Raw genomic sequence first — 27,886 nt, forward strand, 5'->3', positions numbered from 1 at the left:
GCCAGAAGGCAACAGCATCTGCTCTCTCTGGAGACTGTCATCAGCAGTTTGAGCTAAAAGAATGGCTACTTATGTTGAAATGCTCTATTTTTGTCTCCCTGACGCTGCAATACTGTAGCCCTCTTTGTTAATTTGAAATTTTCATAATGCGCATGCGATGACATTTGGCTTAATGGTAAGATCAAATAGTGTAGCTTTCAGTAAATGTCAATCGAGACCCAGGACATAATGAAGAGAAGGCATTTAAACACAGAGCTAGGCAATGCATTACGTTGGTTATTCAGACTTTTTTTTTTTTTTTGTTACCTGAGTTTCCTCATCTCACACCTCAGGTGTAGGAACGTTTGTGTCTGGGAAATTAATGAGTTGTTTGGCCTGAGAGAAATATGCATCACTCTCGTCCACGACACAGATATAATGGAAAATATTAATATCCTTAAAAGAATCTATTAAATGTTAAGATCAACTGACGGAAAAAGGTGAGACACTCAATTTCCATTAAAACGTGAGGGGTTCAGTGAATTGAAAAAAAAAAAAAAAGAAAAAAAAATTCCGCTCAAGACTTCAGTTATTCTAATAACGGTTTGGACTGATTCTACCCACTAAGACATTAATACTCTACTGAATACGATTCAAAGGCCAGATTCTCACACTGCCTTCTAAAGATAATCTTATTTCTTACTCGGCTGAACTTGTGAGTTGGCTCATGCAGATAAAGTAGACACCAAACTGTTTCCCATTGACCTTTCCGGAAAGGAGCAGCGAATGCTTCAAGAAAACAAAAACACTCAATGAAAATGCAAATGAAAGGGGTCCCTCACTTTTCCCACTGTAAGAGTAATTTTCCAGCAGTGATTTATTGATCTCACGGAGAAGATACTTTGAATTTTTTTAAAAACCCAACAGCGAGATAACATTATCTTACTTTGTCAAATGCTTTCGCACCACTTGTCACAGCGATGCAATCAAACAGCTCGTGTGAACAATTTCTGCAGGAATGCCTGTAGAAATATCTGACTTTTATCTACAAGAACTCCCCCCCCCCCCCCCTCCCTCCTCCTCCTCCTCCTCCTCCTCCTCCTTTCTTTGATGCGTGACATGATCTAACATACGTTATATATGCCTAATTGCAAATTGGCCTCCTGGGAAAAGGCGTTATTGTAATCAACAATGATTTCATCTTAAAATGTCACATGTTTTTTGGGGCAGCTAAACCTTTAGTGATTCCTGTTGTGACTGGAGCAGGCACAGCTGAGGGGGAGGCGAAAGAGAAAACCGCTACATAGTTTTTTCTCCCCGAGACATCTCCTGCTCTCCCACCCTGAGCAAAACACAACGATTTATTGACATTTTTTACTCCTGCCTAGCCACCCTCGGCATAAAGTAGCAACCAACACCTTATCTCGTGGGCATGCCATTTGGAAAGGAAATTTGACATGGAATCAGACAGGCGTTAAGAGTAAACCCATATTGCTGCCATTATTTGTAAAAATACATGACTTTGTGTTGTCTTCCTGCGGATGTAAGAAGAAGCACGATGTCCCGGAGAATCTCATCACTGTAGGTATGTAACATTCAGGCCAGAAGCCCGTGGGAGCTTACGGGGCCCGTCCATGCTCCCTGGCCATATCTGTGCCGACCGTTTTTTTTTGGGTTTTTTTAGATTTAGGAGACAACTCTTGTGAACATTCTTACAAAAATGGTCTCTTTTTTTTTTTTTTCCATGGCTACTTTTCAGAGAGCAGCCGTCAGAACCTTTCAGGGAGGAGTCCGTTGAATCAGCGGTGCATGAACCTGCTTCAGACAGAAACCGGTGGTCTGCGGGTCGGGAAAGAGTCTGTTTGATTTGTTTGTTGCACTGCAAGAATGATAGATAAGGACTCTCTTTTTTTATTCCAGAATTGGAATAAATTCAGTATAAAGTTTGCATTTTGTGTTTTAGACTTTAAAGTAAACAGGAAAGCAAGTTAAAGGATTGATATCTTACATTTTTTCTTGTTATCAACAAAATTCCAATGAATTAATTAAAAACAACAATTAATTGATCCTTAAACATATTGCCCGTGAAGCCAAAGTCTGATATTACGTATTCCTCGGTGTCACATTGTTGTCTAAAAGACATAAATGAGCTACAGCTTTGCACTGAATGCATCCTTCAACATGTGCGCTACAGTTCATTTTAAGTCAATCCCTCCCCACATAAACCGTCCTGCTGCCTGTAAAAGCCAGAAATGTACTTACTACTTACTAGGTACTGCAAAATGGTCATTTTGTAATGTTATTTATATATCTAAATGTGCTTCAGAGTTCACATAAATCCCCCAAAAAATCAAAACGCATCATTTTATGGGATGCAGAAATGTTTGAAAACCCGATAAAAGTATTTGAAGATAAAATGCATGCACCAGTTACTTTGAATATCATCGCGCCGATCAAGACTCATTCAGGTAGAGACAAACGGGTTTTTGCCACAGTTAGCTAGCTAACGTTCCCTTCGGAATACAGTGACACAAAATGGATCGCTTTTAATGGGGGGGGGGGGGAGACAACATATGCACATGTAAAAGCTCCAAAAGGTGTGGTGAGGAAATTTGACCCTGAATTTATAAAACTTGGATTCACAATGGCACGGCAGTAACGCTGAGCCGACAGTGCGGCGTTTTTTTTAAATGTCGTGAATTCCTCCAAAAAGAACAGGGACAGTCTGCAGGCACAACAGAAAGTCACCACAACATTAACAACTCAGTGAAAAGTCCATTTGAAAGCTAGCTATGTGGTCGACCGCTCGGGCAGAAACCCAATTTATTTTATCTCATTTTTTGGTGGGTTTCGGCTCTACTTTTTTCAAAATGGCGGCCGGGTCATGAACTTGATTTTAAAGCTAAACAGTACACTAAAATATGTTTCTGAAAACACGTGATTCATGTTAGATGAGCGCCGCCTAGTCCGACAGTTTGTTAGCCGTCGACAGCGGCGTTAGAGCCTCCGATTGGTTGTCGTTCTTCGGGGTACGGTGGAATCTAGAAACTTTTCTAGACGCTTCTAAGGATTCTCCGCCATAGCTTCCGCTGTGCTCTTAGCTGCTGCGGCGTCGCTATGGTCTCTCCCATATGGCCAGCCAGAGGGGGGAGCCACTCCAGCTTTAACGGCTCCGTTACCTCCTATGTGCGCCAACAATCCTTTATATCACTGAACAAACTCCCTGCGAAACAGATGGCTTGAATGAAATGCAGTCCTGTGTCAAAGCACAGTGTCAACACGGGAAAATCTCTATGAACAATTAATGACCGCCCTATCTTCAGAAACCATTGTTCTGCACAGAACAACTCAGCAATTTATGCTATTTGGCTTCCTCCTATATGTCCCAAATCCCCTATGCACAGAGTTGATTCTGCCAAAACCCTCAGACATTAATGCTGCATTGTAGAGTGCCTACATCTCCAAGCAGTTTCTTGCCGTTCCCCTCACTCTGGGTATTCTTCACTCCTTCCTGAACTGGGAATGCACCCTGTCTTCCTGAGCAAGCATCAAAAATAAAATGTGATGTCTTTATGCCGTAGAGATGGCAGTGTGAGCTGCAGGCCTTGGGCATGTTCTGCATGCCAGCGATAAAAAAAAAAAAAAAAAATCCAGACAACAATGCAAAAGTAGAGCTCACCGTGTCGTGAAGGTGGCGAGGAACGGGGAGGATCCAGTTTGTTTCCCCACACATACAGATCGCAGCTGATTTACTCCTCCTTTACCTCCTTTACGCTCACTCCTCTTCTTTATTACGATCAACATCACATCTCCATCATAACACCCCCCACACCCCCCCGCTGTAGGTGAAGATTACCTTCGGCTGAATGGACATTATTATTTATTTTCACAATCCGCTTTCAACTTCCTCTTCTGCTCAGCTTGCTAAAACATGTTCTTTCCTAATCTTCTTTTTTGCACCTTCCTCTTAACGACACAAAAGGTACTCTAAGGACCGAGGGTTTACTTCTCTCCCTCCTCAAGCGCTGCTAATACAACACCCCGACTCTCTCGTTGAAGTTCCTCGGAATAACTTTTACTCACTTAAAATTATTAATTATGTTCTTAGTTCCCTTTATGTAGGGCAGAGTAAATACCTTACAACAACAAAAAGGGAAGAGGGGGAAGAAAAAAAAAGAGGAAATGTTCCCTCGGGAATAAAAGGAATTCATTCTAAATGTAAATAATCGTTAATCATGTGGTCACAGTGACGCGCGTGGTGCCAGTTTCCCCGCAGATTTGCATTTGTCAGAAGCATATGATCAGGTGGAGTCCCACCATTGCCATCTAATCCAGAGGCAGTCTGGCTTTAAGACATGTGATACAGTCTTTACACAGAGCGAGGCTGCACGGGAACATTTGTTTCTTAGTGCTCGCTGAGGGAGGGGGGAGGGGGGGGGGGGGGGAGAGAGACTCGGAGAGAGTCGCTGCTCAGAGGCTGCCTCTCGCTGGAAGGATGCAGACGGTGAATGGAGAGATTCCACTACAGTTAATTAAGGAGCACTCGGCACGTGCCTGCAAATGCGAAGGGGCAAATGAATTCAGTGTCAGTGGGAGCAGCTCCTCAAGGGGATGCAGTGATATTTCAAAGGTGGAATTGAAAGAGCTGTAAATCTATTTCCTGACTCCGGCTTTGACGGTCATTTCTGAATCACTGGACTGTTGCTATCAAAGTGTGGAGCAGAGAGGCAGAGTCACTGGAGTTCCCTCCTCGAGCTAAATTCAGAGTTATTGGATGGGATCAACATGAGCAGCATTATGGATGGATTTATGTCATTCTGTTGAGATATTTATATACTCTTTGTTGGGGCTGCTCAGGTAAGATTTTTTTTTTTTGCTTTCTACTCCGGCCAAAAATAATAAAGCATGCCATTGTCAAGAGATTTAGCTTCTTTCTTTTTTGATGCAGAAAACTGGCAAATCATACATTTACCATGAAAATGTTGTATTTTAATGCAAAAAAGGAGAAATGTTCACACATAATTATATTACATGGCACATTGTTGAGACAGACAGAAAGCAATTGTTCCGGTATTTTATCCCACGATGTGATTTCATTTTGATTATACAGAGAATTGCAATCTCCTTTTATGATGTTTATTCAGCAATTTTGCTACTTTTAGATGATTAATATGAAATTGTGAAAGGGGCTGAAAAGTATTCTGCACTCTGGAGAGAGAGAGAGAGAGAGAGAGAGAGAGAGAGAGTCTGGAGAATGCACTTATTTTATGAATAGTATAATGGCTGCATCACATAATTTTGATTAAAGTTTTTATGCACTTAAAACAATTCATTATCATGCTGAACTCACATCCTGAAGAATTAAATACAAGATGTTTACAAAAGCTATAATGTGGATTAACACATTTAAAAAGATGGTTACTGATCGAATGCTTGTTGGCCATTTGTTGCTGTAAATACAAAACTGCTGAAACATTTTGTATTTTCACCTTCATAGATTTCCTTCACCCATCTCCCATGACCAGGAGCATACCTTCGCTGTTGTTCTACTTCTTTCCCCCTCCTTTTTTTTTTTTTTGTATTCTCTAAACAGCCTGGTGAAACATTACAAGGCTTTTGATTCCTATTACTGCTGTGTCACTGTCACATTATTCTGACAGATACAGAAAAGCCTTGGCAGCCAGCTGCTCGCAAAAAAAAAAAGAAAAGAAAAAAATCGTATCTTTCTTTAAGTTTGATTTAGGTGTTGAGGCAGGAGCACAGCTCAGGAGTTGAAGGGAGTCAGCCTGTCAGGGGAAATCTCTGCTGCATGGGGGGGAAAAAAAAGAAAAAAAAAAAAAAAAACTCCCCAGGGATCACTCCACATTTGCAGCGCTGTGGCTCAGGGACAAGACAGGGCAAACTAGGAAGACGAAACAGTGAAGAAGTCATACTTATATAATCATGCTAATGATGAATTCCAATGACTAAAAGACTCCACTGAGGAGCGTTAAGGCCAATTATAGACCAGAGTGCTTGTGCAAAATCATGAAATTTAAGTGTGTGTGTGTGTGTGTGTGTGTGTGTGTGTGTGTGTGTGTGTGTGTGTGTGTGTGTGTGTGTGTGTGTGTGCGTGTGTTCGTTGTTGTTGGGGGGGATTTAAGGTCATAGGTTGAGAACATGATGTATTCTGCTTTGACTCCACCTCTGCCGGTCCTTAGCAGATGTGTCCTGTCATGTCCTGGCTGCTCTGTCTGTGCCTCTGGGTCAGTGTGACTGCCATTCAGCTGTGTCAGGCCACTTTCTACGACACCATCCAGCAGCATCACGGGACGAGGCCTGGACGAACCACCGTCCACATGATCGGTGAGTCCCGGTCTCTCTCCTGCTGTGTTGGGTTCCTACAGATCTCTTAACAGCAGCAGCATCGAAAATGATACGCAAATGTTTTCTTTAAATGTCATCTTTTCAGTCGCTCGTTATGTCATTGTTGCTCCGAGATAATAACACTTGCTCTTTGCTGTGGGTTCATATTTCCATCTCGACTTTATTACACTCATTGATGTATTATCTGGTAAGCTCGGACCTAACAACCAATTATTCAGCGAGCGCATTTTACAGGGGCTGTTTTTCATTAAGATTCGGTCTTGATAGCATGAGAATTTCAGTGCTGAAGATCACAAAGACAGACAAAGAATGCCTTCGCGCTTTCCTTCTTGAGCTATTACAGTTGATATTCATGCTACACTGCTCCTTCTCAATTTGATCCGTGCGATTGTGGTCCCTGTGAAATCGCACTGAATAGAATATGACCGAATCGTTGCGGTCGAACTTTTGTTTTCATCAGGCGGGAATGCGTGCCGCGGTTATGGTAAATAATTATGATCTCAGGATTCAACAGAGGAGAGGAAGCCGAATGCTGTCAGAACTTCAAAGGGAGAAGTGGCTGCTTGAGCGTTCGGGTCCTTGGTGTCTGTTATTTCCTCTATGCGCCGGTGCACCTCAAGCATATCAGCAAGGGGTCCTTTCAATACTCCCAATATTGTGAGTCAGAAGACTTTCCTGTTCCAACACCTTCATTTCTTTACTCACGTATGCACATGTGTACTGGAGGAGAAAACTACACTCGCAAAATAAGATATCTTCTAAAAAAAAAAAAGAAAAAGTGGGCTTGTGTCAACAAAAAAGGGAAATGGAATTAACATTTCAAATGTGCATTCAGGTACATCTGTGGAGAATACAAGTTCAAAAGCGAAGCATTTGAATCCTTCAGGACCCTCTGCCACTAAAAGTGTAAATGCGCTGTCATTCCATTTACCATAGTATGGCTAGTCCTCACTCCTGGATAAATGAGATGCCAGTTTTATGAGAGGAAGATGGGAAGCCTGTCTGGATTGATTCTGACACCGGGACATTTGTTCTGTGCCGTGTGCCGTGTGCCTGTTGGATTGGTGGGAGGATTGGGGTTGACGGGTCATGAATTGGTGGCAAGGAGGCCATTGGTTGCAGACCATTGGGCCAATCATTAAAGGCAGCGAAATGCCACAAGTTCACGGAGACCGGTATTACCAGCGGAAATCGAGATTACAGAGGCCAGAGGGATCGGCTTTGTCCTTGCCAATAGAAATTTAGATCTATTGGAGGATGTTGTTTAGAAAGCTAAGTCAATCGCGCTGTTTGGAAACAGACAAAGTGTGACCTGATGTTCAGACCCTGTCAACACACACACACACACACACACACACACAAGCTCTACACATTTTTTAGCTGGCAAATAAAAACACCTGTAGTGTGAAACGGCATTCGAGAAAGTAAGATTACAGATTACAGCATTGCGTGGCTCCATCCAAAAAACCAACAACTCAGCGATAATTGCTTTTGACAGCATATAAGCAACTGTTCCACTCGTGCACTAAGATATTGACAGCCTTATTGCAAAGACTACGTGTCCAGGAGTCCATTAGCTGGACGACCCTTGAGTAGGTGCCAGCGTGTGCTCAGTGATTCGGACAATGCGGGCCGTCTTCCCGGGTCTACTTACAGATTGCTGCCTGCCACTCTGGTAGATATGCTTACGGCTGTTCTCTGCCTTCCTGGTACAAACGGCGTTGCATTCTGCAGTATGATTCATGGAGGTGCTGTATTTATTTGGTGCAAAGAGCGTGAACCGTGCACAAAAGAGAAAATATTGCGTTTGTTTGGTGCGTCGGTAAAGTGCCGGGCAGAGACGTTTCTTTAGGGGTCATGCATTCCTCAACCCTCCTGGACATGTCCAGAAGGAAACCGCGGAAGGAGAATTCTCCTTATATAAAACATCGACTTGCTAAACGGAAAAATAAAGTCCCACTCGCATCGATTTTGAAACTTAATCCAGCGTGAGACAAAATTATTTCGCAGGTGAGACAAATTGCACCGTCAGGATTAACATCTCAGCTCTTGCATGATGTTTGGTAAAGACTGAAATGTAATGCTCACTGCAGAGAGGACAAAAGGTGCATTGAATGTGTGGAGCAGCAGTCTATTTTCCCCTGCAAGAAATCCTGCCATTGGTGATGCAGTGCATCATGTGCGGGTGATAACAGAGACAAAAAAAAAAAAAAGTATAGCGGCTGCCAGCGGTGGCCTTGCTCCTTGCTTACTCCCACCAACGGTCGGCTTTGTGGGGTCAACCCGTTCATAAACGGAAGGTCATCTATTCTCAACACTAATCTCTTGCCTAGTGGTTGCTGTAAAAATGTGTAGCTGCGAGTGAACAAGCACAACGAGATAAGCTATTCAGAGCGGCAGAAGCAGGGATAAAAGCAGAAGTAACTCACTTGTAAGTATCCACAGTATCTTATAATTTATTCAGCCTTAAGTCATAAATACTTTACTCTGTGTGATATCCGTTTCACTGTCTTCCTCTCGCATCACACTGCTATGATAGTCCTCTATAGCCGCCGAGTATCCCTCCCTCCTCGGTCTACTTTTCAACACGGATGTAATTTCAATGTTAAGCAAAAGTTTTCTTCAAGAATATGGGAGTATCTCTTTCCAGAGTGAAAATACCATTTAAATCCCTCAAGTCTCCCCCTTCAGGAGCTTTAATGAGGAGTAGAGGATGATTTTTTTTTTCCTTCCTCCAATGCACTCCAACAAAAGAAACCACTCGCTGGTAAAGCTCACAATGAAACAAACATGAAAAATGGATTTTCGGGCTGTCACAAACAAAAGGTTGTATCCTCTGTGCACGGTTTTAGACACTGACGATTTAATAGCCTTATATAATGCATCCTGGAGGCACATTATTTTTTTGACATACATCTTCCTCCACCCCTCCCGTAGACCTCCTCTCAACCATGCTCTCGCTAGTGTCATTGCTGCTCCGCTGCAGTGCCAATGGGAAGTGGCGTGCAGCCTCAGCCCGAGGCCTCTCCACATCTGGAGCTCAGCAAACCCGCTTTGTCCCGACGTTGTTACACATGCAACTGAGACGCCGAAGGACCCCTGACCAACTCTGTGAAACACCAGCAAACTTCCTCTGCAGCCTTCAAAGTGGATTTCATTTGCTTTATTGGTTCTGTGGTAAGGAGAGGCAAGGCTGGTATATTTTACCAGAAATAAACTATTCATGTCATTTCCTTGGTTCGCCCTGAAAGAAAAATACATATTTAAGTAAATGAATCTAAGGACAATCAGTGGCCTAATTATTACTGTATGCTCACAGCTACAAATCGGTTTTACATATTTCAGTATTTCTCATTTATTTCCTCCTTCAGACTATGACTTATTCATGAGAGAGAGAGCTCCTCTAAGCTTGTGGATATTTGTTTAAACGGCATGTTTAATTGAGGTCTTTCAGCCAATTCTGCGCAGGGGCTATGGTTTGTGGTCACAACGCTTATATGCAAAATGAATTCATCTGGCCCACAGCTTAATTAATTAGCCAGCTTTCTTTTTTTTTTTTTTTATTTCTCTTAAGACTACACCAGCTGACTACAGCAGCTGTTTCTTCTCTAGAATCCCTAAGCATTAATAAGAGGGGTGTTAACTGCAGGCGAAGTTCACAGCTCGATACATATCGCAGTGTTGGCGGGGGGGTCACGGTTGTTTTTTTTCAAACTAAATTAAAATAGCATTGCCTGTAAACGCCTTAGAACATACTATAGACAATATATTGTCTATATGTACAACATTTGTTTTACAATTTATGAACATCAGCGGAGTTAATAAAGACGGTGCAGGCAGTGCGGTTGTACTTGGGCCCTTGCGGGGTGGGGTGGGTGGTGGTGTGTGTGTGTGTGTGTGTGTGTGGGGGGGGGTGGGGGGGCCTACAGAGAGAGGCGGCCCTCTAACAATGTGTTGAGTGAAGGACGGGCTCCGGGCAAGTTCTTCTGATGGCCATACCCGGAAATATACCTCTGTTCAAAGAAGCGGTCCAGTGTAAGTACTGTAGAAAGCTGCACTCAGTAGAGTGCAGATCTGCACCAGGTGTGTCTTCAACGATCACTGCTGTGTGGTGTGATTGAACGAATACAAGACACTATTTCCGCCCCGATGGGTCTCCAGACACAGAGTGTAGTGGTTCGGGGGGTTGGCGATGCACTCAGCTGCGTTATCACTAGCGGCCCCTTCCGGGGGGGGGTGGGGGGGCGGGGGCAGTTAAGAGTGCGAGTGAGGACGCCAGCAGGCGGTCAATGGCAGTATAAAACAGGCAATAAAAGGTGTTTTGAGAAAGTGCGGGTCACAGCAGCAAAGAGAGGGCACGGCCGGAGGCGTTATGTGTTTGGGTAGTCTGTCCATCCGGTCAATTCTTGTGAATGCAACATGTCTGGAGCGCACTGGAGGGAAGTTCTTCAGATTTGGCATAAACATCTGGAATTATTACAATTTCACACACGTGTGTGTATAGGATAAAAAGGATTATAAGTGGTGGTATTTTGGACCAGACATGGATGTAAAGTGTAACCTGACAGGTTCTAGTTTTAGTAAATAACAAGTAAATAAAGAAAATTAATTCTTATTCTACATTTACTATAAAAAAATAAATATAATATACAAGAACTAAAAAATAAACTGTTCAAAACTAGAATAAAACGGTTTCTTTTTTGATATTTTGTCATAGATATGTAATGATTGCTGGGTCATATGCATGTTGCTATTGTCCAATGTCAAGTCTCCTTTGGGCTAGAATATTCGACAAAAGATACGATGGCGCGTGAGTGGTTGTGCGTGTGTGTTATTCATAATAATAGGTAACTAGCATGCACTAGAGCCAATCATAATAATGACTGTAGAAGATAAGCTAAAGCAACGCCAGCAGCTCTGTGAGACTTTCACTTTCTGTATGCACAGCTGTGCGCTGAGCTAAATGCTAACATCAGCAACATGTTCACCATCTTTGTGGCCAATTAGCACTGAACACAAATTTGAGCTGAAGGCGGTCATTAGCACATTCCACCCATGATTATCCTTCAGGGCAAAATATTTTTTTGGCAATCCATTCAACGCTCGTTGAGATATTTCCGTCCGGATCAAAGCGGTGCAATGAGCAACCGAAGCCTCGCTGCGACACGCAAACGAGGATTTCCAAACGACGACTTCAAACATTCTGACGCAAGAGCATTGTTAGAAACAAATAGTTTGGAAAACAGCAGGGACTTAATGGCTTTATTGAATCCGTTAGAAAGTGTAAGCTTTAACAACGCTGACCTCAGGTCTCTAAAGGCGTTCCAGGGTTAAAAGATACCAACGTTGAAGAGCAGTACAGGAGCCGGGCTGTACTCAACCACTGTTCCAATGTATTATTCTGGAACTCAGACTTTTAAGTCCTGTAATTGTGCAGGATGTAAGCTGTGAGTAGAGGGTATTACACTAATAAGACTATTTGATTCAGGATAGAGTGAACTGGAATAAACCAAATGCCCCGTTCCAAATAGCTAAAGGGGAATATACTGCTACCACTGAAGTGACGGGGTACATTTATGTTACAGCACTGCTACCATGAACTGCAGCCCCTGGCCCCCCCCCCACCCCCCAAAAAAAATAATAATAATAAAAGAAAATCATCAGTGCATAACAAGGAGGTTGGTAGTTAAGAGACGTTTGCTTTTTAATAACGACCACATTTTGCCTCAGAACGGCATTGTTGGTTGATCTTTTGTAGACCGTCGGGCGGAAGGAGCGGAGCACGCTCTCGGGAATCGTCGGCAACATTTTAAGACCCCCGTTTTGTTCAGTAGTTAGCAGCGGTTTTCTAAATATGTTGCTGTGACAGCCGTTCATAGCTGAAGGATACTTGACTCTGAAACCTCTGAGTCCTGATAAAAGCGTTCAGCTCGCTTTAATCCAGAAATAGTCCAAAACAAAGCTCCGCTATTACAGACACTATTGTTTTGTTTTTTTTGTTGTTGTGTGAAAACTGCAAACCAAATAAGCATTTTCTGTTTTTTTTGGCTCATATTAGACAATTTTCTGGAAACTGATTGTGCCTGCAGAGCATTTAGAAACTTTACAAAATACATAAATCACTGGCTTCTAAACTGAGTTTATGTTTTACATTAATCTTTCATATTGATAAATGTGTAATGACGGTGTTAGGTGTAATTGGTTTTAAACTGCCACTGCTGTGAATAGTGTCTCTGCATTAGAACGGGGTTGTAGAAACTTTTGAATAGGGATACAGTTTTAACATTATATATTCATTGTAATTAATTAAAATGTAAACATTGTGGGAAATAATATTGATAAATAGCTGCTATTTTTAAGTCCGTAGACAGGTAATGAAACAACGGGCCCTTCGCTTCACTTTGGGGGCGTTTGTGCTTTTCTTTTCAGTCGTTTCTCGTCTCTCGGAGTTTGTTTTCCTTCTCTTTTCACAGATATAGAAAAGGACCAGACTGTCTCTGCATTGACTTTGAGTGACTTTCCAATAGGAAATGTTACAGTCCCTTCATACGAAGGTCCTGGTCCAGGGACTCCGAGCCCGGTCCCGGTAGGCCCGTTCAGTAACACACGATACTTTGCTTACGCTCGTGCAGAGCAGTCCACCCTGACCTTAACGCTCAATGCGTCCTCAACGCAGTATTCTCTTAACAGTGTCTCCTGTGCGGAAGCGAAGAAGTCGTGGAGCGTTAATGAAGGAACGTCTTTTCATTAAAACGACGACAGGAAAGTGAACGCCGCAAACCTGGAGCACTTTATCCCACCGTACCGGGACTCCTGTCACATTTCAATCTCGGGTTAAGCCTATTTTGAAGCCACGCTCTTAAAGCCACCGAAGTTACAAGGGTAACAGACTAGCGTCAACGCTGAGCCCGGCACAATGATAGCGCTTCAAATTTCTCTTGATTAATAACACACTCACACACACACACACACACACACACACACACACAAAAATCAATCCAACCTCTTTTATCTTTTGTTCCCATGCCAGAGAATCAAAACAAGCCCTCACAATGGAAAGGATCCCATCATCCCCACACTTCACAGTAATTGCTGATGTCAGTGGTTGCACAAGCCTGTGTGGGTTCACGTGTGAGCACTGCTCCTCTTTAATTCAACATTTCTTCCCATGAAACACAAATCTACTGCTTGATAGAATGATAGCTTTTTGTGTGTCGCCGCTGTTTGTAAATGTTCTATCAGGGAGCTCAGAGCTTCTTCTCTTATGCGCGCTGAGGATTGTTCCATGCCATGAGGTAAAAGGCTAGGCTATACTCTCACATTAAATGGAGAGTAGCGACACGGGGGCGCTTTTGTCCCCTTTTTTTTGTGGAGGATTTTCAAGGTGTGGCCGTCTTCAGGCTCTCCCGGCTCTTTAGAAGAGATGAGCAGGAGCTTTTTTTTTTTTTATATATATATATATTTTTTTTTTTTTGTCACTTCGCTGTTGGCCGTTCGCGGTGAGATTTGGATGATTTGGCGACACGCTTGCGAGACGCATCGTTTATTACAAAGTAGTTACAACTGGGTCTGTAAATTCAGAGCAATTGCATGTGACTAATATCCTACCATCCCAAAATGGGCTCAGTGTGAAGGAAAAGTACTTCTATTAATTCATCCTCTGTAATTGTACTTGTGGAAAAGGGGGACCTTATAGCCTAATTTATTTTTTTTTATTATTATTGAAAGAATTACTTCTTGCCGATTAGGAAAAATGCTTGAGAGATCATTTCGTATGGCATTGCCTTTGTGAATCCACAAGCCTATTTTAAATGCTTGGCAGGAATATGAAATTCATTATCAGTACTTAGACCTCATTAAACTGAAAAGAGGCATCTCAACTTACTAATTGGTTCCAAGGGGGGAGGATAGTATGAGAAATAAGCAAAGTAATTAATATTGGCTTTATCAGGCTCTATTGCAGATTTCAGCTTTTCTTTTTTTTCTTCTTCCCCTGCTCTAATATCTCCACGGTGTGTCATAAGTCATCTGGCATATTTACACTAAAGATCCAATTACCTTTCCTGGAGAGAAGGGAGAGTTGGCGACCAAAGTGGGGGAATATATTTTGTGCAATATGAACAACACAATGGCAGGATTGACTGAAACGTTTCATGTCCTGCCTCTGTAGAAGAAAAAAAAAAGGATCATAATATGATCTGATACTGTATCTCGTCGGTGCTGAAGATATGACACATGTTCTATACCGCCCATAACTGCAGTAAGATGTGATCAAAATGTTGATCATGTGACACAGCCGGCTCCGTTGCATCAGACTGAAGAAGTGCAGAGCCCTCTCCGCCAATTTCTCCCTTTATCGGCTCGCAGGTGTTGCGTAATCGTCACAGCCGACCCTTCGGAGTACATCACACCAGCACAGAAAGGTCATTTAGCTTTTTTTCTTTGTATTATGCATTTAATACACGGTTTACATGTTGCAGGCACATTGGCACGCTGCGTAAATCGTCTGTCCGGCAGTGAGAAGGCCGTGCAGTCACATCAGAGGCTGGCAGCTGTTCTCTAAAGGCTCTCTGACACTCTCTCTCTCTCTCTCTCTCTCTCTCTCTCTCTCTCTCTTTTTCCTTTTCTTCCTCTCTGAATGTAACTCTTTCATCAGCACGGGCGATCTAAAAATATGAAATACCATTTCTGGACATTTGCCAGTTGGGGAAAAGGGCTAGAACGAAGGACAGGAACAGCTTGACATTTAAAAAAAAAAAAATGGAGTGACATCTCACTGACAGAAGACGTGTTTTTACATTATCATTTTTCCATTTCAAAAAAGCTCAGATGTGAATGTGAGTTAGAGGAGGACAGCCGAGATAGAGTGCCTTTGTTTATGTGTTTAATGGACGTGAAAGCTGCCGTGTTATTGCTGTTGTACAGTGAATTTCTGGCATGCTCAACCAGCCACACATCTCCACCATAAAAGCCCCAAAAATTTTTTTTGTGCAAATCAAAATAGCGTTTCATGCCCTTGATCAGGACCACACTTGCAGTTGTCCTGAGCCTGTGTTGAGTGTGACAACAGAGAGGAGAGACTTTAAAGCTCATATGCAAATGGAAAAAAAAACTACTACTCACTGCTTCCTCTGTTCCATGCAGTTTTCATGCATCTTGAAACAACACCCAGCTCTTCTCTGTGTGTAGTCATTTTGCATTTCAAATGGTATCACCCATCTTTGGCCCGCTGCACAGGACCAACCCCACAGCCTCCTTGTGTGACACGCTGTCAAAACCCCCCAGCCCGTTTTTCAAGACTTTCTATGCTCTCATTGTCATGGACAGTGACTTTTTTATTTTTATATGGTAGCAAATAGTAGTTTTGTATGCTTTGCAAATTGTTCCGATTCTCTCCAGCAAACGCATGCAATCTCTCCTATAAACACACATGCACACAAACACACACTTACTCACGTGTAAACAGAAAGACACGTGCATTAAATCCAGCTTGTTAAGAGAAAAATATCCTCAAGTGTTGACACCTTTGCTATCTGAAGCTCCCCCCCCCCCCCCCCTTCCCCTCAAACGCTGCTAATTCTCAAAACATTTTGAATTCTCAAGTTTACTCAAGCGTTCGCTTTACACCAACACACGAGTCCTTTGCATTTTTCTTCAGCCTCAAAAACAAATTTGCCTCGCAGTTTATCGAGCAATATGTCACTCACTTTCACTCCAGCGTTTGTCTAGAATAACAACAGTAAATCGGGGAGTGGGGGGGGGGGGGGCTTCAGATGTATTCACAGAAGGAAGAGTAAAAATAGTCACTCACTTTGACACCATGCAGTCATACGTTTTGTACCTCTCACTGTCTTCCATCTGCATTAATTTGACATCCTCTAATCTGGCGCTCCCTTCTCCTGTCAGCGACAGAGCTCGCTGTAGCCTGCTGGCTTGGATGTCTGCAGAGAGCATGCACAGAGACAGAGAGAGTGGAGCCTATTATGGGTCACCTTGGATGCATTTCCCATTAAAAAAAGGTGACAGGCATGCTGCTCTAAAACACCGACTGCTGTGGTTTGGAAATCAGGACCCGCTGTCACTTGTAAATGACTTTTAAGCCATTTAAAATATATATATATATATATATATATATATATAATTTCCCGCAGGTCGTACAGACACGGAATTTGCATGGACTTACGTGTGACATGGACTCTTGAGCTCGGAGGGAGCTACCGGTATTCAGATGCCACGCGGCTATATATCGCTATGTGGCGCTTAGAAGTGTGAGCAGAGTGAGCACATGCTGTACAGGGTGTACAAATAGTGCCATTGGCTGCCAATCACCGGTATCCAAAGCTCTCGAGAGACAAGCTACCTGTTAAATTGAGTCCCTTAGGCTTTCCATTTGGTTTGTATATGGAGTGTTACAGTGACTGCTCTCACCGCTATCCTTTCAGTCGTACACTAAATCCATATTTCACTTGGATTATTAGGTTTTACTCCGATGATTAATGTTCAGAATCCCTGTGTAAAATTGCACATATAGTACATTTCCATGTACACACGGTGTGGAACGCCTGGAACAGATGGCAGAGAGCGTCGCCATTCAGAAGATATACTCGCCATCAGGACCTCCAGAGACGAACCACACGGTCTGGTCTCATTACAGTAGACAGCGAGTCATCGCATACTTATCGCGTACTGACGTTTCTATTGAGACGGACTGACCATTTGCCGCTGCGCAATGGCTGTTACATCACATTTGAAGAACCATTTACCGGTCCCACAAGAACTCTGCTCACATTCATTTAGGCCCAGGCAGAACCGCAGATCCGCAGACATTTCAGAGTCGGCCCTACGCGCGTTCATGTCACGCATGATTTGACAGCATTTCGCCTTTCGTCGAGGCTTCTGCCGTCCATAACTCATCCGATTTCGATGCGGCGTTTGTTGGCTCCCCGGCGTGACTCATCGAGCCAGAGACCGGCCGGTCGGCTCAACGGCACTCGGCATCCGAGACGCCGCTGCTGCCAGGTGTTGTTATTTGTGTAGATAATAGCATTACAGTTAAACGCTCCGACGACGTTCCACGCGGCGGACTCGAGCAAAGCACATCCCTAACCGTGAGAGGAAGTCGTGTAGCGTGTCAAGAGGGTTTGTTATGTTTCACAAGTCCTTTTTACTTTCACTATTCAATTTATTTACTGTCAACACACTGTTACATCTCGATTTGCAGACATACACGCTGTGATGGGCAAAGAATAGAAAAATAACTCAATACATTTGAATTGAAGACCCGGAAATACTGACAAATGGGTTCAAGATGTGTCCAGAATTTATTTTAATCTAGTTTTTTTTTTCCATTTTGGTGTCATATTTGTATGCGACACAATGTTTTTGGGATTTCTTTCATTTTTTGGAATACGGAAGCAGACATTCAACCCATTAAGCCTTTAAAAACGAGGCATTCGATCGCTCGACGTGAAACTCGATTATGTTTGTCTAACAGTGAAAAAGCTGCAGAGATGCTACAGTTGCACTGGAGAGTGTGACAGCTTGCTATAGAGTCAGATGATAGAAAATCATTAGACAGGCCACGCTGTTGAGGCAAGTTATGTATTCTTAACCTTGGAAACAGCAGGTAACAAAAGAATCTCACCACCAGGTTTATTTCTCCTTTAACTTTAAGGCCGACTTCTTCTTCCAAGTTTGTATTTACAATTCGAGATTCGAGATCTTCGATTTATTAAAAATATACAGCAGTTATAAAAATCTCACCACTGGGTCAGTTTAGCAGCTGGAGCTCTGGAACTTTCAATCGTATCACATTATCTTCATCCTGTTGATGGAGTCTGCTCAGTTGTGATGGACTTGTAGGCGTTAAAATTTCATAAACTTTACATATAATATCAAAAATCAATCATTATCAATGGCTCATTTCAAAGTATTTTATATAAAATATGAATGTGTAAAGTAGCGTTTTACTATTGTAACTGCTCGAGGTGGAGCTACTTCAACTTCATTATAGTTCAACTTCATTATAGTTCAATCAAACAAAAGTCCTAAACTTAAAAAGACAATTCTGCCCATAATTCGGTCCTAAAAAAATGTATTTCGGTAAAACCAGTAAATAAATCTGTTAGCGCAGGATGACTCCAGTATTTCAACTGGTTTCTTATTCAAACGATCTAAAGAACTCGAAACAAGAACGCACAACGAAGAAGTAAAACTAGATTTTAGAAAATACTTTAACTGAATTTATTAGGTATTAATAGAGGTTAGGACTCCAATAGAGACTAACATGATTTGATGAAAAGAAGATTTTTGCAGGGAACGAAAGGTAATCATATATGTTTTGTAAGAAAAATCAAATTTTGTAATCAAATAAATGTAAAAAGTATGACGCTTCCCTGAGAAATGTAGCGGGGTAGAGATATAATCATGACATGGAAACACTCAGGTGAAGCACATGTACAGTACATGAGTGAGTATACTAGGTTACATAATAATAATAATAATAATAACTTTATTTATAGAGCACCTTTAAAAACGGAGTTTACAAAGTGCTTTGACAGACATAATAACAACAACAGAAAGCTCAGTGACACAGTCGATACGATAACAATAAACCAGGAAATAAAATAAAGAAAATTCAGAAGATGGACCAAGTGGTGAGATGGTTTTTATTACTACATCAGAATGCATCTGACTTATAACAATGAATAATCGTTTGAATGGTAAATACAGACTAGGAAGAAGCACTCAGCCGTGAGTAAAAGTAGAAACATCACAAATAAATCAATGGTGTCATTTTTTTTTTTTTAATTATCTGCCGTTTCCAAGGTCAAGAATTAATAACTTACCTCAATAGCTGATCCGTCCAATTTTCTCATCATCTGACTCAATAACAAGCCGTCAACTCCGGTAGTCAAACAAGTTAGACAAACATAATCATAGAGTTTCATATCAAGCGATTGATTGTGAGCACTTGAGATCCATGTTGCCGAACCATAAGCAACAATAGTATCCCCACTGTTGAATTCATATTAACTTATAGAAATGACATCTGTAGAAGCCCAGCTCGGTCAGCGACTTTAATCCAAGACAGACGAGTGCAGATGAGACCGAGAAGAGACAATTTGGACCAAACGAAATACAGCGAGCAATTTCCAGAGCCGGAACAGACCAACGAAACGAAATCTCTGCCCAGGAGAGAGATCAACAAATGAAACAACGGCGACAAATCATCCCCCTGAGAACAAACGACAGAACCTCCGCTAACACGGCACTTTTTTTTTCCAGCGTTTTCGGGGCCTAGAAAATGAGCATGTGGCCTGTTGGGGCGCAGTGTCGAAAGGTGGCCACCTCGTTTTCCTCGCAGCCTCCGATTCCTGGCTCAGAGCGATACCGAGGCGGGAACCAGAGCGTGGCAACAAAAACAGTTGGCAGTTCCAGTCGAGACCCTCTGCTTCGGTGTGACCCCTTGACCCCGCGGAGGACAATCTCAGTGTGACCCTTGTTGCCTGTCCGTCAAAATGTTGCTGGAGAGACAACAAAAGCACACACACACACACACACACACACACACACACACACACACACACATTCTCGCACTCTGAAGCTGTCATTGTGAGAGGCTGACTTTGTCTCTGATAATGGGGGGAAATGGAAATACAGAAAACAATTATACCCTTGCATGGTTCCAGCCTTCACCTGATGAGAGCGTTCATCTCCAGCCATGTTATTCTCCGTCTCCCTCTGAAATATTCATAATGCAAAGATGGGGTCTCGGAGCATGCAGCGTGTTGTACTCGCAGGCTGGGTGAACTTGAAAAATGCTCAACCGCGTTGCATCGCTTCTGTTTAAAAAAAAATAAATAAATTAAAAAAAAGACACCCAGTACACCTGCCAGCTGGAAATACCACACTGATTTGCATTTTTATTTGATTTTAATGTATTCTTCGGAGGTGATGATTTCCAAATATAGAGTATCCCGATTCTTTGCTCTGTTTGCTAGCAACAAGCATTGCAAGTTAATTCTGTTGCGGAGAGTGTTTTTAATAGATCAAAGAGGAAATCTAGGGCTGTCTTATGCAATTAAGGAGATGCATTAAGAAGAACAAACCCCTGTGGGCTGTTGTTTTCAAATGATGCCCCACTGCTTCCACTGGTACATCACGATTAAAGTTGTGCAGACATGCCCTTTTGTTGAGTGCATTAGACAGGAGGCAACGTTCTCCCAGACCAGATACAAGATCTGGATATTTCTCAGTTAAACCAAAGGCTGTTGATGTTTTCTGAAACGCAGAGCCAGAAGTCATCATAACCCCCCCCCCCCCCACAAAAAAAACAAAACTCGACAGACTTGGCAAGAAGCAGGAAAGAGACGACGCTCTCCTCATTCTTTCCTCCTCTCGTATGGAAATGTGGCTATCAATCCTGTAACTTGAAACCGCCTTATCCAATCAACACCTTGACACTAGTTCTGTTTATTGTTACTTAACTCAGCAAGAGCAGATTTACAACCAGGCAGCGCACGCGTTCTGCATATCCACGCGCAAGAGAGACACACACACACACACACACACACACCCCGAATGAACAGCAATCAAGTTTATTCTGACTTCTATCAAAAGTTTTACGGACGTAAGAGGAGATGATTCTTTTCTTAAATAATGCAACGTGGTAGATGTTAGAGAATCGAGAGAGAGAGAGAGAGAGAGAGAGAGAGAGAGAGAGAGCGAGAGAGAGTCGAGCCCACTTCTATCCAGCGGGTCAAGTGGGACGCTGTTGGTCAAGCCTCACAGGAGCTCAGACCACGGTTCAATTATATCCAGAAACGGACACTCAACCCTTTCTCTCTGTCCTCGCTGACTTTAAGACACTTTGTGGCTTAGTGTCCAATCAACAAATGTTCTGTGTAACGAAACCATCTGAAAACTGACTTGTGATCACAGAAACACTTCATTTTAGCCCCAAATTAGCATATTAGCCCATAATGACAATAATTGTCCATAGTTGTTGTTCCAACAGTTAATAAATAATGGCGTTTGAAGTTATTTAGAACTACATATAAACACAGTAAAAGCCACAAATCGTCACATTTAAGAAGCCGGGACAAGAACATATTTGGTATTTTTACTAAAATGTATAATTTCAGTCATTTGAGATATATATAATATATATATCATCTCAAATGACTGAAATGAGTTTAAAAGTGTTTTTCTCTCAGTCAACTAATCAATTAACCGATCACTTGTTACATATAATTATACGATTCCAACTTTGCCATACTGTGTATTCCAGCAGTAATGATCCATTTATCCATCAGCTATGGATGAGTCATAAAACAAGAGCAGTATAGGTATAGAAAAATGAAAATATTTGTACATCCACTTACAACTATGTACTGCGTGTTATTACGTGGGTTTACTTGTTCTAAATGCTCATGAGGGAATGTTGAAATAAAACACTAATTGATGTTGCCACTTGGTTTTACATATTGATTGAATTATGATTGACCGACTTGCTGTTCTAACTGCGGTCGGCTTTCCTTTCCTGCCTTCTAACTGCTCGGGCCTCACAAGCCAAAATATTCAAAATGCAGTGAAGCGATATATGCAAATCCAGCCATGACACATTTCACAAACCCACAGCTCATTGTCAAACATTACTTCAAATCACTTTGCAGGCAAAATACCGGCTACTTTTTTTTTTTTTTTTTGCCCCCTCTCTACACTTTTCTCTCTCCGCCACCTCCTTGATCTCGCGTCGCGCTGACGGGTGTAATTGTCAGATGGTCCTTCGCTGCACAACTCTCACATGTGGAGAGTCTGAGCGCAGTGGGTGGGAGAGGCCAGCGGTTGAGGTGGGTCGAGTCCGTTCGGTCCAGTCCTCTTAGCCTCCGGGGCGAAGTCAGTAGCTCGGTGATAATTGCATGGTTGAGCCAGTGTTCATATTCATGATAACCCTGAAGCGGGCCTCTCCTCCTGCGAATAGATGTCTGCCTGCTCTCACACATCTCTTCATCAATTCAACAAGCTGCAGGGGTCGCGCTCAAAGAGTGTAAAGCACAATTATTCTTGTTTGCAGCACACTTGTGTAATGTTTCACAGTTATTTTTGATTACGCATGAGATACATGCCATTAAAAAGGTACCCAAAAAATACATTTCACAAAAGTATTGTAAACTACCTTTTTTAAAAAACGTGGATATGACAGTCAGTAGTGGAGGAAGTATGCAGAGGTTTTACTTAAAGTAATCGTATTGCAATGTAATAATAGCTTGTTGCCAGAATTCCTCAATTCAAAATCCTTCGTAAAAGGAGAAAAAAAAAGTCTTCATTTTGTTGCGACATAGTGGATAATGTGAGCAATTATTTAAATGAAACCATGAGAGAAATTTAGAGGGGAACTGTCTCTTTTGGTGGAACCGCTTACAACTTCGCATATGAAGCAGGACAAAAAAGGGCCTCTGTTTTTAATAACGGGTGGACAGCCAAAAAGCTCGGAACCCACTGGTTTCAGTCATCACGTAAGATTTTCATCCTTAAAAGTAAGCAGCAACTACAGCTGTCGGATTAATTTAATTTGACTTAATCCACGGCAAATGTTTCGTCGGTGTGGGGACGTCATTTTTAGGAGACGTGGGCTGACAAATGAATCTGTCCGTTATTTAATCAAATAATATTTGGGTCTAAAAATAGTAGAAAACGTTCTCGTAAACCGAGATAATGTCTTCTAAAGTCTCGTTTTGTCCGACCAGTCGTCCTAAACAAGAAATTCAGCATTCTTACAATCGATCTAGGAGTGAAAAGCACAATATTTCTTTCTAAAATGTAGCGAAGACGTAGAAAGTACAAGTACCGAAAAAGTAGTACTCGAGTAAAACACTGATGACGACGGTCTATGTCTGGTCACAGCGAGGAGTTGAGATGTTCTCAGAGAGCTCTATCGATCGCCCTCGAGACGCCGAGCTAATGTAGTTTGTCGTCTGTTTTTTTTTCTTCTTCTTCTTCCTCTTTCCTTATCAGAGGGGGGCACATGTGAAGTAATCGCTGCTCACCGATGCTGTAATAAGAATCGTATTGAGGAGCGGTCTCAGACGGTCAAGTGCTCCTGTCTGCCGGGGAAGGTGGCTGGAACCACCAGAAACAGACCTTCGTGCGTCGACGGTGAGTATTTTAAGCGGATAACGAAAATAGATGCATAATAGGTTTTGACACAATGTAGTGGTTTCGAATGCAAGCCACACAGCGGGAAGAGAAAGGTTTCTTAACATGCACGGTATATACAAAAAGTTAAATCCTGACAAAACTACTTTGCAAACGTTTCGTAAAGATACAGAGATCTGTTCCAATAAAAGCTTAAGTCTCCCATGCAATGCCTTGTCCCAGATAAAGATTAACATTACCTTGGATAATGTCACAACCAAATAGTGTTCCTGACAGACAGCAGAAGGTATCTGCAGGGGTAAGCTTTGCTCCAACAGTCATACACAACTGCTGAACATAGCGCACCTCAGGGAAGAGTAAAGAAGTGAAGAATAGAAGAAAAAACAAATATATAAGCAAAGAGACGCAGAGGACAGCGGCCGTTGATTACATCACAGGTATCGCGCAGATATTTCACGACGGTTTCACGCGTGCTTTGACAAACCTCTGCTACACAGACTCAATCCCTTTGCAAGAAATGGATTTGGTGCCGAGGTCTGACATCAACTAAAAAAAAAAAAAAAAAAAAAACACATTTTGGCTTTAGGAAAAAATCTCACCTGCAGCTTTTATCTTAAATCCTTTTTTTGCAAATACGACTGAAATCTCGGAGCGGTCAGGGTTGGAATAGGAGGTTGCTGGATGTCGACTCTGACAGATCCCTTTCCTTTGCCACACATTACAAACCATTTACTGTCTACTTACTCTATATTTAAGGCAATTTTCTCTCCTGGCGGAAAGAAATGTGGCATGCATTGAAGTCAAGTCACACAGTCACATCTACCAATCCACTCGCTCTGTGAAAAGCCCCCGGTTTCCACCCATCACACTCATGTAGCCCTATGACTGCATCTAATAAAAGAAAACTGCCTTGTAATAGGTAATGGTTTTGTAACAGTAACAAGTTGTCAGAAGCTCATACAAGTGTCACACAGAGCCAACAATCCTACTGCCACCTTTGACACGACACATGGCCGTCCATCTGCAAAGCGCCGTGTTGTGCCGTGTCGGGGTTTTTTTTTTTTTTTTGGCACTCTGTTAGGGCGAAAGGCACCTGCATCACCATTTCTCTTGTCTTCGTTTGCCCGTAGCGTCCATAGTAATTGGGAAGTGGTGGTGTGAGATGGAGCCTTGCCTGGAGGGGGAGGAATGCAAGACGCTTCCTGACAACTCGGGCTGGATGTGTTACGCCGGCAACAAGATCAAAACCACAAGGGTAAGGTAACCTCTCTTGACCGCGGGGGGGGGGGGGGGGGGGGGTGACAAGACGTCTGCGCTGCGACACTCGCTGCTGCGTCAACGAAGCAGCGTCGTTAGCGCGATTGAATTCCGCTGCAAATTGACATGTTGACTGACCCCTCGATATCCTCCTCCTTTTTTCCTCGTCAGAACACTCAGCCATACACAACATCAACATATTAACACTGTGCGGAATGGATGCAAGGGAACGCCTCCGGTGGAAAGGTTAATCTGCAGGTCAGCCTCTTAATTTATACTGGGACACCGGTATGCTAATTCATTTCTCTCAGCTGTCTCGATTGCTAAGCTTTGCGAAGGGGAAGAAGAAAAAAACAAAAAAAAAAAAAACACGATTTATGAGAATTACTGTGATATTCACATCCTCTTAAAATATGTCTTTCCTTCTCGTTTCAGCACCGTCACAGGACCAATTATCACAAAGACAATAAACCTATTGTTGCTTTGAGAACTGTGAACACTTCTCAGATTAAAAAAAAAAAGTGTAAAAAGATGTAGAATACATAAAGCACATCCTGCTCAAGGCCACTGAAAATACTGATGCTCCAAGATGCCTGCGGGGAACTTCATCATAACCTTGTAATGAATATATTTTCATCATTTCTTTCCAACTTTGAGATGGAACGTGAATGTCTGTGCATTTGAATTAGTATCTGGAGAGCATTTAACGTCCCTCCTCAGACATCAGTAGGACAGATGTTCACGACAAAAAGCGCCAAACAAGACAAGAATACATCAAAAAGGACACGAGGCGAGCGGGTACAGTAGTTGACAGCCCTCAGGTTTTTCTTTTTTTACATATATATATTGTAAGAGGAAAAATATTGTACAGAAGTGTTTGTCCTCTTCTTGTGTACATGGACTTTATTTCTGGTGGTGTGGAAAAACAATCATTCGAGTCCCTGAATGCAGTCTTGACCGTCCCTCTCGTTACCCACAAAACCCAACGCAGCCAAATTCTGACGAGTTCAAGGATGTGTGTGCGTTAAGATAAAAAAAAAAGAAAAAAAGAAGATGAATTGTGAGGAAGATGTTTTGCAAATACAGCTTTGTGTGTCTTGATACTGTACATTTTACCATTTTTCGTTTGTATGGTACTTGTATGCCTTTGATCACCTCTTAAAACGGCTTTACCAGTCGAAACTTGGTATTGTGTCAGCTACCCCGAAACGGATCGATTCACCAAAAAAAAAAAAACGTGATACCAGTAGGTTGTTTTCGATACTTGAAATGCCTTATTTGTGTTAAAAATCATTCAAAGATGATATTGTACATATGACTGATATGTGCTGAAATTTCATTAAAGTCACTGTTCCTGTAACTAATGCGAGTGCATCTTTGCCACTACCCTCACAGGTGTCAGGTACAGTACCAGCGCTCATCGTATCTAAATACACCTTGATGCTCAAGTACAGCCAGACCATTGGGTTTGACATTTTTGGAAAATAGGTATATACCTTTCTTACCAAAAGCGATACATGAGAAGATTAGTACCACTCTCATGATGTCTGTATGGTAAATATGAAGTTGGAATCAGAAAACGGTAAACTTAGCTGGAGACAGTTAGCCCGGCTCTTTCCGAAAAAGGTAACACAATCTGCCAACAAGCACCTCCAAAAGCTCACTAATTAACACGTTATATCTCACGCATTTAACCCGACTAAAATGGAAGTGTAAAGGAGGACAAGTTGTGGTGTCAAAGGGGATATTTGGTCAGGCTATAGAGAGCCGAAGTTAAACCTGAACTTCAAGGTTTTATCCGGAGGTAAAGCTCCTTCAAAACCATGTTGACCAGCAATTGAAACAATTAAAGTTAGCGACGACTCAGGCTCACTTCAGCCAGTTTATTAAAATCATGTAGGTTGCAATTTCACGCTGCGGTGGATAATAGGACCATAGCGTCACGTTTAACGGACAGTTAAAAGATGAGAGTGGTGTCAATCTTACTCTCGGCAAGGAAGCGAATAAGCGTAAAATGTCCAATCATAATTATCTCAAACGGGAAAAAAAAAAATCTCAGTCGTCCCCTTTTAGACTTGCATCTTTGGGCCAGACACCCAGGTTATCAACTGTAGTTACTCTTGCTCTCTGGGTGTATAAAGCTATGAACACTCATGTACATAGATGAATGGGTAACGGGACTCGCTCCTATATTTACAACGCTTTGATGCAGTATCACAGTGGGATGCTGGCCATTGCTTTCACAGCCTCTGCCCCTTGGAAGTTATTCCAGGAGGAACTCTGGATGACTGCTGGCGCTGCGTGTCATCCATCTTCTGGAAAAATTATTATTATTTTTTTTTTTTTTTTCCCCCTGGATCCAACGCTTGTTTCATTCATTTTCCACTGTCCACTATATTCAGCTTCCCTTAAATGCACCGTTTGTCTGTTCATTCACCACTTCTCCCATTCAGAGGATGAAAATACACACGCGTGATTGTAGTCATCCGCTTTTAAGAAAAACTTAAAAATAAATTCGCCTCAGCTTTTGACCAATGATCTGCCAACGTCGACAATGTTTGGAGCAGGAATAGAGAGCCTCCGTTTCAATAGCCTCTTGCACAGTTTATTTATGCCTTGAAGAAGTTTCTTTTATTGTTTTGTTTTTTTTATGAAATGTGTGATATTTGGTATCTGCCATTGTACCTTAGCGAGTGACATTTGATCATTTTAACTAAAATAAACCGGTGATTCATTTCGTCAGCGTTCGACAATGACAGCTCTCTTTTAAAACCCTGGTTCCATTTTTAGGACTACACCACTACACCTTAGGGGGAGAGTCAAAACCTTATTTTTTTTTTTTTACAGGTTTCCAGGATGCATCTTTAATAAATGCATTGTGTCCACCTCCTGCACCAAAAGATAAAATTACATTACAGTCATTTAGCAGATGCTTTTATCCAAAGCGACTTACAATAAGTGCATTCAACATTGGTAATCAAAAGAACTACTAGTCACCAGAAGTCATAAGTACATTTCCTTTTCCAAACAAGCATCTAAGAGCATGAAGCAGAGCATAACTCAGAGCCAAAGTACAGAGCAGAAACAAGAGAAACAGTTAGTGCTATAAGTAATACGAATACAA

At 42.1% G+C, this 27,886-nt stretch overlaps 1 protein-coding gene across 5 annotated transcripts; it reads left to right on the forward strand.

The window, feature by feature from the left end:
• The first annotated feature begins 1,449 nt into the window (after nt 1-1,449).
• LOC137868436 (chemokine-like protein TAFA-1) lies at nt 1,450-26,097 on the forward strand. Of its 5 annotated transcripts, none has more exons than XR_011102220.1 (6): nt 1,450-1,564; nt 6,180-6,324; nt 23,365-23,505; nt 24,636-24,760; nt 24,934-25,020; nt 25,198-26,097. XR_011102220.1 is itself a non-coding variant. In XM_068705211.1 (5 exons), the coding sequence occupies exons 2-5, from the start codon at nt 6,183-6,185 to the stop codon at nt 24,964-24,966; spliced, it is 441 nt and encodes a 146-aa protein (XP_068561312.1). In that variant the 5' UTR covers nt 4,484-4,836; nt 6,180-6,182; the 3' UTR covers nt 24,967-25,180. The 5 variants fall into 5 exon arrangements, 1 of the variants encoding a protein (XP_068561312.1); XR_011102218.1 differs by lacking the exon at nt 1,450-1,564 and adding an exon at nt 4,484-4,836; XR_011102221.1 differs by lacking the exon at nt 1,450-1,564 and adding an exon at nt 4,484-4,836 and having other exon boundaries at nt 24,645-24,760.
• The last annotated feature ends 1,789 nt before the right edge of the window (nt 26,098-27,886 follow it).

The sequence above is a fragment of the Cebidichthys violaceus genome, unplaced genomic scaffold (genome assembly GCF_023349555.1).
Source record: "Cebidichthys violaceus isolate CVI_PGR_0920_01 unplaced genomic scaffold, fCebVio1.0.p SCAF_110, whole genome shotgun sequence".
Lineage (NCBI taxonomy): Eukaryota > Metazoa > Chordata > Actinopteri > Perciformes > Stichaeidae > Cebidichthys > Cebidichthys violaceus.